This window comes from Oncorhynchus kisutch, linkage group LG17 (genome assembly GCF_002021735.2).
Source record: "Oncorhynchus kisutch isolate 150728-3 linkage group LG17, Okis_V2, whole genome shotgun sequence".
Taxonomy (NCBI): domain Eukaryota; kingdom Metazoa; phylum Chordata; class Actinopteri; order Salmoniformes; family Salmonidae; genus Oncorhynchus; species Oncorhynchus kisutch.
This window is the reverse complement of record NC_034190.2, coordinates 23,569,671-23,582,411: the sequence shown is the minus strand read 5'-3', so window position 1 is coordinate 23,582,411 and position 12,741 is coordinate 23,569,671. Positions and strand designations below refer to the sequence as shown.

At 46.9% G+C, this 12,741-nt stretch overlaps 1 protein-coding gene across 1 annotated transcript in view; it reads right to left on the bottom strand.

The window, feature by feature from the left end:
- Nucleotides 1–12,741, bottom strand: part of LOC109907362 (thrombospondin type-1 domain-containing protein 7A) — a 173,478-nt gene that overhangs the window by 96,135 nt on the left and 64,602 nt on the right. The window contains exons 2-3 of the mRNA XM_020505287.2: nt 9,713–10,781; nt 3,950–4,198 (exon numbers count right to left, since the gene is read on the bottom strand). Coding sequence (XP_020360876.1) covers nt 3,950–4,198; nt 9,713–10,781 — 1,318 coding nt within the window. The remainder of the gene's footprint in view (nt 1–3,949; nt 4,199–9,712; nt 10,782–12,741) is intronic.

Sequence of the window (12,741 nt, the reverse complement as noted above, 5' to 3'; positions counted from 1 at the left end):
CTCTCACAGACCTGTAACTTCTTCTTTAAGAGGCTCCTCTGTCCTCCACTCATTACCTGTATTAATAGCACCTGTTTTAACTTGTTATCAGTATAAAAGATACCTGTCCACAACCTCAAACAATCACACTCCAAACTCCACTATGGCCAAGACCAAAGAGCTGTCAAAGGACACCAGAAACAAAATTGTAGACCTGCACCAGGCTGGGAAGACTGAATCTGCAATAGGTAAGCAGCTTGGTTTGAAGAAATCAACTGTGGGAGCAATTATTTGGAAATGGAAGACATACAAGACCACTGATAATCTCCCTCGATCTGGGACTCCATGCAAGATCTCACCCCGTGGGGTCAAAATGATCACAAGAACGGTGAGCAAAAATCCCTGAACCAGGTGTACAAAACATGAAGAACACCTTCCTAATATTTAGTTGCACCCCCTTTTGCCTTCAAAACAGCCTCAGTCCATCGGGGCATGGACTCCACAACCCAGCAGGACTGAACAATTGAGGAGCAGGACATTTTTTTTTCTGGAACATGACAGTCAATGGCCTGCACAGTCCCGAGACCTCAACCCACTACATAGAACGGGCTGTACAATCTGTACTGTACAATCTGTAACAACTGTGTGATGCCTTCACGTCAGCATGGACCAACATCACTGTAGACTGTTTTGACACCTTGTAGAATTCCCCGAAGAACTCAGGCTGTTCTGGAGGGGGGGGGGGGGTCTGACACGGTACTACGGCCCCAATGATGGACTGGGCCGTTTGCACTCACCATCTGTAGAGCCTTGAGGTTGGAGGCAGAGCAGTTGTCAAACCAGGCAGGTATGCTACATGTCAGGATGCACTCGATGGTGCAGCTGTAGAACCTTTTGAGGATCTGTTGACCCATGCCAAATCTTTTTAGTCTCCTGAGGGGGAATAGGTTTTGTCGTGCCCTCTTCACGACTGACTTGGTCTGCTTGGACCATGTTAGTTTGTTGGTGATGTGGACACCAAGGAACTTGAAGCTCTCAACCTGCTCCACTACAGCCCCGTTGATGAGAATGGGGGCGTGCTCGGTCCTCTTTTTCCTCTAGTCCATAATCATATCCTTTGTCTTGATCACTTTGAAGGAGAGGAGGGAGAGGTTATTGTCCTGGCACCAGGTCTCTGACCTCCTCCCTATTGGCTGTCTCATCGTTGTCGGTGATCAGGCCTACCACTGTTGTGTCATCGGCAAACGTAATGATGGTGTTGGAGTCGTGCCTGGCTGTGCAGACATGAGTGAACAGGGAGTACAGGAGGGGACTGTGTTGAGGATCAGCGTGGCAGATGTGTTGTTACCTACCCGTACCACCTGGGGCTGCCTGTCAGGAAGTCCAGGATCCAGTTGCAGAGGGAGGTGTTTAGTCCCAGGGTCCTTAGCTTAGTGATGAGCTATGAAAGCACTGTGGTGTTGAACGCTGAGATGTAGTCGATGAACAGCATTGTCACATAGGCGTTCCATTTGTCCAGGTGGGAAAGGGCAGTGTGGAGTGCAATAGAGATTGCATCATCTGTGGATCTGTTAGGGCAGTATGCAAATTGGAGTGGGTCTAGGGTTTCTGGGATAATGGTATAATGTGAGCCATGACCAGCCTTTCAAAGCTCTTCATGGCTACAGACGTGAGTGCTATGGGTCGGGTTGTAATTTAGGCAGGTTACCTTAGTATTCTTGGGCACAGGGACTATGTTGGTCTGCTTAAAACATGTCGGTGATACAGACTCGGACAGGGAGTGTTTGAAAATGTCAGTGAAGACACTTGCCAGTTGGTCAGCGCATGCTCGCAGTACACGTCCTGGTAATCCGTCTGGCCCTGCGGCCTTGTGAATGTTGACCTGTTTAAATGTCTTACTCACATTGGCTGCAGAGAGCGTGATCACGCAGTCTACCTTAACAGCTGGCGCTCTCATGAATGTAAAAAGCAATCCATTAAGACAGATTTGCACTCAGCATTTGATTCAAATCTCTAGGATCTGCTTCAAAATAACTTGAAGGGTTCCTTAAAATTCTTTGGCGAGAATGTTACGTATTGTTTTTCAGTTCAAATCATCCACAGGGTCCCAAAATGTCCGCCTTGCCTCGGTCTCCGTGGCAATAACGAAATTTGATTTGAGGTCACCACCAATGAAAGGGCTCTATATTCATGAGCGGAGTGTCTCTTACTAGTCCCTGGCCATTGCCATGGTGTGGTTGTGGGACAACGAGGCACCTAGGAGTTGCGGTCCATAGCTAGGTCTGGGGGTCCAGGATTGACAGAGATGGGGACACTCTAAAGGAGGAATCCATCAATAAGACTGAATGAACAGGGCCTCCTGCCAGAAGGTTCACACGTCTTCATCTCGCTCTCATCCTGTCGACATTGATTTATTCCTTTCATCGTTATCAGGGGCAAAAAAAGGCAAAACATTTTCACACAACCTATACAAAATACCCCATGGAAGAAGCCCAGGGATCAAGCTCACAAGTTGTAAATACATTGGTTATGTCCTGATCTGCATATTAACCTTACTGTACACACTTTTACAAAAAATATGGACTGACTGATGTCTTCATGTAAACTCACTGTAACAATTTCGTTTTCAACCCAATGTAATAATTATTGTCATGAAGAACGAGCTTACTAGCAACTCAAGGCCAAAACACTCAATCAGACTAGAGGTGTAAAAAGCCGATTGAGGAAATTCCTTTCTCCCCACACCAGGGGAGTATAGTTCCACATGGCGTTGTACAGGTTCAGGTGGAGGAAGTAATTTAAGGGGACACACATGCATGCCATCACAGCACGTGTGTGCGTGCATGCGTGTGTGTGCGTGCGTGGGGATCAGATTAGACGTAGCGCCGACCGACTGTCTCTTTCCTAGACACACTCCATTCATCATTTCTTCCATTACTGGCAAGGAGCCAAATGCTTGTTCTGTTTGTTTCCTCTCCATCTCTCCTCATATGCCCCTCTCTTGTATGGCACCGTCGCCCCAAACACTGAGCCAAACCCATCTCTTACCTCCTCCCCCCCATCTCTCCCACCTCTGTGTCGCTCCTATTTCTCCCTACATGCCCACCTCACCATCATGCCCACCTCACCATCACCTAACACACCACGCAATCGTCTCCCCATCTCTCCATCTCTTTCCACATTCCCCTCACACTGTCACCCCCACCCTCTCCCCTCTCATCAGCACTAACATCATCACCCCACACAATGAGCCTACCCCCCCTCCCTTCTCCCCCTTCTGGCTGTAGCTTGTAACCACTCAGGTCTGTGGTTTGTTCCCACTCAGGCTGTGAATAATACACCAGCAGATACCAAACAAGCCACAGCCCAATAGTAGTGGGGTTGTTATTGTGTCTCCTCCCCCTAGTGTTAAATCCCCAGTGCTCTCAGTACCACTACTGCTGTTATGTTGGATGGTTTAGCTACAGTCGTCACAGCAACCAGCCAACGTTCCCAGCCACATGACCTTAATCACTTAACACAGACTCAAACCATTTAGTGTATGGACATACACATTTAGTGTTAGAGACACACCAGCCCTGTCTGGATAAGTATCCCATGCATTATCTGCAAGTGTTTATTGTTTTTAGACAGCAAAGCTATTTAGGGGCGCAGACAGGCAGCTTACCCATAGTGCACTTTAGAGAGAGAGTAACTGTAGCTGTCAGCCAGCCTGCAGAGTAGAAGTGCAGTTCAATTGATCATCTTCAATCCTTGATTGGCTGACATTTTGAGGTGTTCCAATGGTTTTCAGAGTACCAATGTGAGTTGGCATCATTTTTGGATTGGACAATTTAGTTATCCTCTCATAAGGAAATTCATTGTACAGCATACAAATAACACAATTCCTATACTGTTCATAAACATAGACATCCATATAAGAGATTGAAATCACACATTTTTTTCCCACGTTGGGTGATAGAGTACTTACACGATGCAGGGGGGTACCCCTTCTCCCTGAGGGGTACATGGTTCCTTCTCCTCCAGTTCGGGGCACTCCACCCCATCTCCCACGGGGAGCAGGTGTACCCGGCGTGTGCGTGTGTGTTCGCCCGTGGGCCCGTTGAGCTCGTAGCAGTCCTTGGAGCAGGGCGACCAATCGGTCCAGTCGCTCACCTCACAGTCCTTGGTCAGGACGCAGGCCTGGTAGGTCACTGGTAGGGACTCCTGAGAACACAGGCTGGAGGGAAGAGGCAAGAGGTTAATTCATTACAAAGGAATGAGGCAAGGTGTTCAAATAAGGCCAAACATGTTTACAAAATCCAATACTGGAGCACGACAGTTAGCTTCAATTCACTTGAAATCACTCTGAATTTGCAATGTGCCTTTTCTACAAACCTACATCTGCATTTACATTTTAGTCATTAGGCAGATACTCTCACCCAAAGCAACAGAAATCTGAGACAGGACCCAAATATACGAGTATACTGTAGATGTCCGCAGTTTTACAGACAGATACAAATCTTAATGCTGATTACTCTTTGTTCTAATTTACTTTCCACCAGGAATTTTTCCAAGAGCATTTTTTTCATTTGTTTTTCACTAAATGTTAATTTCCTTTTCAATTGAGATATGTGTTAAAAAATATTCCTTCCATAAGTTTTAATTAAAAGAGTAACGAATCGTTCATTTTAAAACAACTCGTAATAAATTGGGGTTAAACTCCCCGGAAGTTTCTCAAACGAAATTCGACTCCAAATACTGTCCTCTATATCATATTAACGGCATACCAGGCATTATGATGCAGTACTTTATAAGTCACATTTCAGATACAGTATGTGCATGACATTAATAAATAATGACCAATGTTAGATGAAGTGAGATGGAATATATTTCAAGATATATACATATGCACATATCTCAAATGCACATTAAGGGGGTGTGGTTATGTGTGAGTACATGTGTATATTTGTGCATGTGTGCATGTACAGTTGAAGTCGGAAGTTTACATACACCTTAGCCAAGTACATTTAAACTCAGTTTTTCAAAATTCCTGACATTTAATCCTAGTAGAAATTCTTTGTCTTAGGTCAGTTAGGATCACCACTTCATTTTAAGAATGTGAAATGTCAGAATAATAGTCGAGAGAATGATTTCTTTCAGCTTTGATTTCTTTCATCACATTCCCAGTGGGTCAGAAGTTTACATACACTCAAGTAGTATTTGGTAGCATTGCCTTTAAATTGCTTAACTTGGGTCAAACGTTTTGGTTAGCCTTCCATAAGCTTCCCACAATAAGTTGGGTGAATTTTAGCCCATTCCTCCTGACAGAGCTGGTGTAACTGAGTCAGGTTTGTAGGCCTCATTGCTCGCACACACTTACTGAGGTTGAAGAGGCGCTGCTGCGCCTTCTTCACGATGCTGTCTGTGTGGGTGGACCAATTCAGTTTGTCTGTGATGTGTACGCCGTGGAACTTAAAACTTACTACCCTCTCCACTACTGTTCCATTGATGTGGATAGGGGGGTGTTCCCTCTGCTGTTTCCTGAAGTCCACAATCATCTCCTTAGTTGACGTTGACGTTGAGTGTGAGGTTATTTTCCTGACACCACACTCCGAGGGCCCTCACCTCCTCCCTGTAGGCCGTCTCGTCGTTGTTGGTAATCAAGCCTACCACTGTTGTGTCGTCCGCAAACTTGATGATTGAGTTGGAGGCGTGCGTGGCCACGCAGTCGTGGGTGAACAGGGAGTACAGGAGAGGGCACAGAACGCACCCTTGTGGGGCCCCAGTGTTGAGGATCAGCGGGGTGGAGATGTTGTTGCCTATCCTCACCACCTGGGGGCGGCCCGTCAGGAAGTCCAGTACCCAGTTGCACAGGGCGGGGTCGAGACCCACGGTCTCGAGCTTAATGACGAGCTTGGAGGGCTCTATGGTGTTAAATGCCGAGCTGTAGTCGATGAACAGCATTCTCACATAGGTATTCCTCTTGTCCAGATGGGTTAGGGCAGTGTGCAGTGTGGTTGAGATTGCATCGTCTGTGGACCTATTTGGGCGGTAAGCAAATTGGAGTCGGTCTAGGGTGTCAGGTAGGGTGGAGGTGATATGGTCCTTGATTAGTCTCTCAAAGCACTTCATGATGACGGAAGTGAGTGCTACGGGGCGGTAGTCGTTTAGCTCAGTTACCTTAGCTTTCTTGGGAACAGGAACAATGGTGGCCCTCTTGAAGCATGTGGGAACAACAGACTGGGATAGGGATTGATTGAATATGTCCGTAAACACACCAGCCAGCTGGTCTGCGCATGCTCTGAGGGAGCGGCTGGGGATGCCGTCTGGGCCTGCAGCCTTGCGAGGGTTGACACGTTTAAATGTTTTCCTCACGTCGGCTGCAGTGAAGGAGAGTCCGCATGTTTTAGTTGCGGGCAGTGTCAGTGGCACTGTATTGTCCTCAAAGCGGGCAAAAAAGTTATTTAGTCTGCCTGGGAGCAAGACATCCTGGTCCGTGACAGTGCTGGTTTTCTTTTTGTAATCTGTGATTGACTGTAGACCCTGCCACATACCTCTTGTGTCTGAGCCGTTGAATTGAGATTCTACTTTGTCTCTATACTGACGCTTAGCTTGTTTGATTGCCTTGCGGAGGGAATAGTTACACTGTTTGTATTCGGTCATGTTTCCAGTCACCTTGCCCTGATTAAAAGCAGTGGTTCGCGCTTTCAGTTTCACGCGAATGCTGCCATCAATCCACGGTTTCTGGTTAGGGAATGTTTTAATCGTTGCTATGGGAACGACATCTTCAACGCACGTTCTAATGAACTCGCACAACGAATCAGCGTATTTGTCAATGTTGTCGTCTGACGCAATACGGAACATATCCCAGTCCACGTGATGGAAGCAGTCTTGGAGTGTGGAATCAGATTGGTCGGACCAGCGTTGAACAGACCTCAGCGCGGGAGCTTCTTGTTTTAGTTTCTGTCTGTAGGCAGGGATCAACAAAATGGAGTCGTGGTCAGCTTTTCCGAAAGGAGGGCGGGGCAGGGCCTTATATGCGTCGCGGAAGTTGGAATAGCAATGATCCAAGGTTTTTCCCGCCCTGGTTGCGCAATCGATATGCTGATAAAATTTAGGGAGTCTTGTTTTCAGATTAGCCTTGTTAAAATCCCCAGCTACAATGAATGCAGCCTCCGGATATATGGATTCCAGTTTGCAAAGAGTCAAATAAAGTTCGTTCAGAGCCATCGATGTGTCTGCTTGGGGGGGAATATATACGGCTGTGATTATAATCGAAGAGAATTCCCTTGGTAGATAATGCGGTCTACATTTGATTGTGAGGAATTCTAAATCAGGTGAACAGAAGGACTTGAGTTTCTGTATGTTGTTTTGGCCACACCACGTCCCGTTAACCATAAAGCATACGCCCCCGCCCCTCTTCTTACCAGAAAGATGTTTGTTTCTGTCGGCGCGATGCGTGGAGAAACCAGCTGGCTGCACCGTCTCCGATAGCGTCTCTCCAGTGAGCCATGTTTCCGTGAAGCAAAGAACGTTACAGTCTCTGATGTCCCTCTGGAATGCTACCCTTGCTCGGATTTCATCAACCATGTTGTCAAGAGACTGGACATTGGCGAGGAGAATGCTAGGGAGTGGTGCACGATGTGCCCGTCTCCGGAGTCTGACCAGAAGACCGCTTCGTTTTACTCCTTTTTCAAAGTCGTTTTTTGGGGTCGCCGGCTGGGATCCATTCCGTTGTCCTGGGTGAAAGGCAGAACACAGGGTCCGCTTCGCACGAGTCATATTCTTGGTCGTACTGATGGTGAGTTGCCGCTGCTCTTATGTTCAGTAGTTCTTCTCGACTGTATGTAATGAAACCTAAGATGACCTGGGGTACCAATGTAAGAAATAACACGTAAAAAAACTAAAAACTGCATAGTTTCCTAGGAACGCGAAGCGAGGCGGCCATCTCTGTCGGCGCCGGAAGATCAGGGCTTTGTGATGGCCACTCCAATACCTTGACTTTGTTGTCCTTGAACCATTTTGCCACAACTTTGGAAGTATGCTTGGGGTCATTGTCCATTTGGAAGACTCATTTGCTTTAACTTCCTGACTAATGTCATGAGATGTTGCTTCAATATATCCACATCATTTTTTGTGAAGTACACCAGTCCCTCCTACAGAAAAGCACCCACACAACATGATGCTGCTAACCCCGTGCTTCACAGTTGGGATGGTGTTCTTCGGCTTGCAAGCATCCCCCTTTTCCCTCCAAACATAATGATGGTCATTATGGCCAAACAGATCTATTTTTGTTTCATCAGACCAGATGACCTTTCTCTAAAAGTACGATCTTTGTCCCCATGTGCAGTTGCAAACTGTAGTCTGGCTTTTTTATGGCAGTGGCCATTTTTGGAGCAGTGGCTTCTTCCTTGCTGAGCGGCCATGCAGGTTATGTTGATATAGGACTTGTTTTACTGTGGCAGGTACACCTACTCATTCAAGGGTTTTTCATTATTTTTACTATTTTATACATTGTAGAATAATAGTGAAGACATGAAAACTATGAAATAACACATATGGAATCAAGTAGAAGTTGCTACAAGTGCAGTCGCAAAACCCATCAAACGCTATGATGAAACTGGCTCTCATGAGGACCACCACAGGAAGGAAAACCCAGAGTTACCTCTGCTGCAGAGAATAAGTTAATTCGAAATTGCAGCCAAATAAATGCTTTACAGAGTTCAAGTAACAGACACATCTCAACATCAAGTGTTAAGAGGCCTTCGTGGTCGAATTGCTGCAAAGAAACCACTACTAAAGGACACCAATAATAAGAAGGGACTTGCTTGGGACAAGAAACACGAGCAATGGACATTAGACTGGTAGAAATCTGTCATTTGGTCTGATGAGTCCAAATTTGAGATTTTTTCTTTCAACTGCCATGTCTTTGTGAGATGCAGAGTAGGTCAACGGATGATCTCCCCATGTGTGGTTCCCACCGTGAAGCATGGAGGAGGAGGTTTGATGGTGTGGGGGTGCTTTGCTGGTGACACTGTCGATTTAGATTTAAAGGCACAGCATTTTGCAGCCATACGCCATTCAATCTGGTTTGTACTTATTGGGACTATCACATGACTTCAGGCTGTATAAGGGCTATTTGACCTAGAAGGAGAGTGATGGATTGCTGCATCAGCTGACCTGGCCTCCACAATCACCTGACTTCAACCCAATTGAGATGGACCACAGAGTGAAGGAAAAATTGCCAACAAGTGCTCAGCATATGTGGGAACTCCTTCAAGACCGTTGGAAAAGCATTCCGGGTGATGCTGGTTGATAGAATTCCAAAAGTGTGCAAAGCTCTCATCAAAGCAAAGGGTGGCTACATTGAAGAATGTCAAATATAAAAAATATTTTGGTTTGTTTATTAACACTTTCTTGTTTACTGCATGATTCCATTTGTGTTATTTCATAGTTTTGATGTCTTCACTATTATTCTACAATGTAGAAAACAGTTAAAAAAAAAAAAAAAAAAATTGAATGAGTAGGTATGTCCAAACTTTTGACTGGTACTGTATATATATATATATATATATATATATGTATCTTCCACATTGACATTAGAGCATTTTTGTAGATCGTTGACAAAAAATGACAATTAAATCTCTTTTAGTCCCACTTTGTAGGACAATAAAATGTGAAGAAATCCAATGGGGGTGTAGACTTTCCATAGGCACTGTAACTGAGACTATAAATTATAAGTGCAACTTACCTGAGTGCATCAGCGTTGCCGCTCCTGTGAACACAGGTCACCTCCCGGGTCTGGTATCCAACCTGCAGGTCCCAGAACTTGCCTCCCTGTCGGTTCTGTCTGTTCCTGTTCCTCTTATTTTTGATCAGCTCCTTGGTCTCTGGGTCTTTCACCCTCCCCCTCCCCCTCACCCGCTCTCTCACCCGCTCTCTCACCCGCTCCTTGACTGTTTCCTTGTTTTTCCTGCGCCCTTCTTTGGCTGCCTGTCTGCCTTTTCTTCCCTCCTTTCTTTCCTCCTTTCTTTTCATCCTTTCTTCTTTACTCAGACGAGGCTGGCGTGGGGTGGGCACCTCGCTGCCCTCTTTGGCCTCCTTACCCTCTTTACCCTCTCTGCCTTTGCGTAGCCGGCGAGGGACAGCCACATCTTTACCTTGATTAAGAGTTGGAGCCTGCCTGGCCGTGCGAGGGAGGGGTACAGAGCAGGGACCCCAGGATCCCACCCTTAGACTATACAGGCTCTCTGGGCCCACACAGGGACCTGGCTGACAAATCTGGAACTCTGTCAAGTTAGGGCAGGCCGAACCCCCGAACATGGGCGGTGCCAGGACAAAACGGACACGATTCTGAAGACCCGTGCCACACATTTTTGAACAGGAAGTCCATGAGGTGAACTGGGAGACCACGCAGTCCCGTGGGCACGGGATCAGACAGGCCTGCTCCAGCCTGGGCTTGGGCTCAAAGTATTCACAAATCGCCACATCCTCCGCTGGCACGCCATCCGCTTTCTGGACGCAGCCCACCTCGCGTGTCTGGATGCCCTCCTCGCCGTGGAGACACACGGCTGGCCGCTGGATCACCCCGGTGCTACGCATGGACACGGGCACGCACTGATTCCAGGCACCCAGCTGCCAGTCATACAGGTCCTTGTGCCAGTCACAAACGTGGAAGCAGCTCTGCTGGTTCTCTGGGCGCTCGGCCTGGTCACAGTTGGTGTGAAGGGTAGTCCAGCCTTCAGAGTGGGCGCACCACACTGCCCGGCTCTGGCTGCCCCCTGGGCCACACTCGCTGCCCATACACCGGCCCCATGGACCTGGGGAAACAGAGACAGTGAGGTCACAGGGAGTTCAACTGAAGGATGTACTATCAGAGCAGTTAGTCAGAATATTATCCAAATGGAAAGCATACTGTGGAGGTAACTCAGCTCCTAACCATCAGATTTTATTGTACAGCGGTGAATCACTATGAGTACTGTGTAAAAGTCCTTCTAACATTCTGTCTAAATGTTGCCATTCAAGACTTGGTCGAAAGTCGGAGGGCAGTTTATAAGGAATTTGCATTATCTCTCCATATGACTTTCCTGTTAATCAAAGCCCCTTGAAAGCCCAGAAGACCAAGCTCTCTAGTGCTGCTATACCAGAGGACTATTAAGTTTATAAAGTGCTTCTAAGAACTGTAATCCAACAGAAACAACCAAAGTGCCTTGTAGAGGAAGAATAAGTACTTCCTGATAAATAACGCACACACACACACACACTCCGCCAAATCACTCCTCCAAATCACTCCTCCCACTGCAATTAAATCACTCCGCCAAGTGCAATTTTCTGATACACTTCCTTCCTCTAGGATTTATGAGAATGCAATTAAAGGTCTAGGCAAACATCCCCTTCGAGCATAAAATGCCAAGTAGGTACATGACAGGCAGACAGAGAGCCCAGAGTCAGGGCAGCATTACCACTCTGACTGGATCAATATTCCCAGGAAATGTAGAAGATGGAAGGTATAGTGGGGAGGGAGGTCACTGAGGAATAACCTAACCTGGCTTACCCTAGCATAAACAGTCAGTCAATCAATCTATCAATTCTGCATGAAGGATAAGCAGGGCTTCTAATAATGGTACAATCAGCCCATGACATCACCAGCGCTGATGTGCTTGTGTTTGAGGTGCCGAAAGAAAAGCTCCGCCAATCTCCGGCTGGACAGGATTCACTGCAATGTGGGCCCATCTTGTGGTGCTGAAGGACAGCCCTACTATTCTATCAGTGAGGATTAGCGGTGGGAAGAGCCCTTCGCTAGTTTATTTGAGCTCTGTTTGATGTTGTTGGATTGAGCAGCTTGCAGTACTGCTGCTGGATTGGGCTGCCTGCCTTTCTGAAAGCTGAGGCTGGGGAGGGAGAGCCTTCGTAGCTTACTGTGTGAGAGGGCAAGCTGCTCAGATGAATCTGTATTAAGGAACTGGGTCAGAGTCAGAGGTATTCTCCTCCCAGCTCAACGAACTACCACGGGCTCTCCCATCCACGCCCTTCTTTTCCCTCGCATCTCCCTGCCTCTCTGGTGTCCCAGTGATCTATCTAAGCAGAGCCAGGGAGGAGCGCCGGCTGTTGTAACAAGGACACAGCCTGGGGTTTACTGACTCCTGGTCCCAGATCAGTTATTGCTGTGTAACAAGGCATAATAACAACCAGAGGAGTAGGCATAACAGATCTGGGACCAGGCACGGGTGAGTGTAGCCTACAGGGGGAGGAATCACAAAGGAAGCAAAGCTAAGAGCTGAAAGCTGAAGGAGTCAACCTGGGTTTGTCATTTGGGAGTTGTCTTAAGGGTCAGATAACTTCAAGAAGACATAAGTAATAATTTCCCCCAAGAGATTCATACATTTTCCATATTTGTGTAGGTCTGCCTGTCTTGCTGTATGCCCGATTATATGCATATGGTAAACTACTACTGATTGACTGCCGGAGGTTCAGCACAGGGGAAATCTCTATGAATGAAAAGCTTAAATTGCTGCACAATCCCCTTTGGCTACCTGAAAACCAGACACAAGCAAGAATATGTTCGCCCTATTATGCTACAAGACTGTTTCTTACCAGAGAAGACTAAATAACAAAGTTCCAATGTAGGCCACTATATCTGCCTGACATAGAATAGACTAGCCTTGGATGTGTGATTCATGACAAGCAGGTTCAGAAGGATAGGAGAGGAGAGGAGAGGAGAGGAGAGGAGAGGAGAGGAGAGGAGAGGAGAGGAGAGGAGAGGAGAGGAGAGGAGAGGAG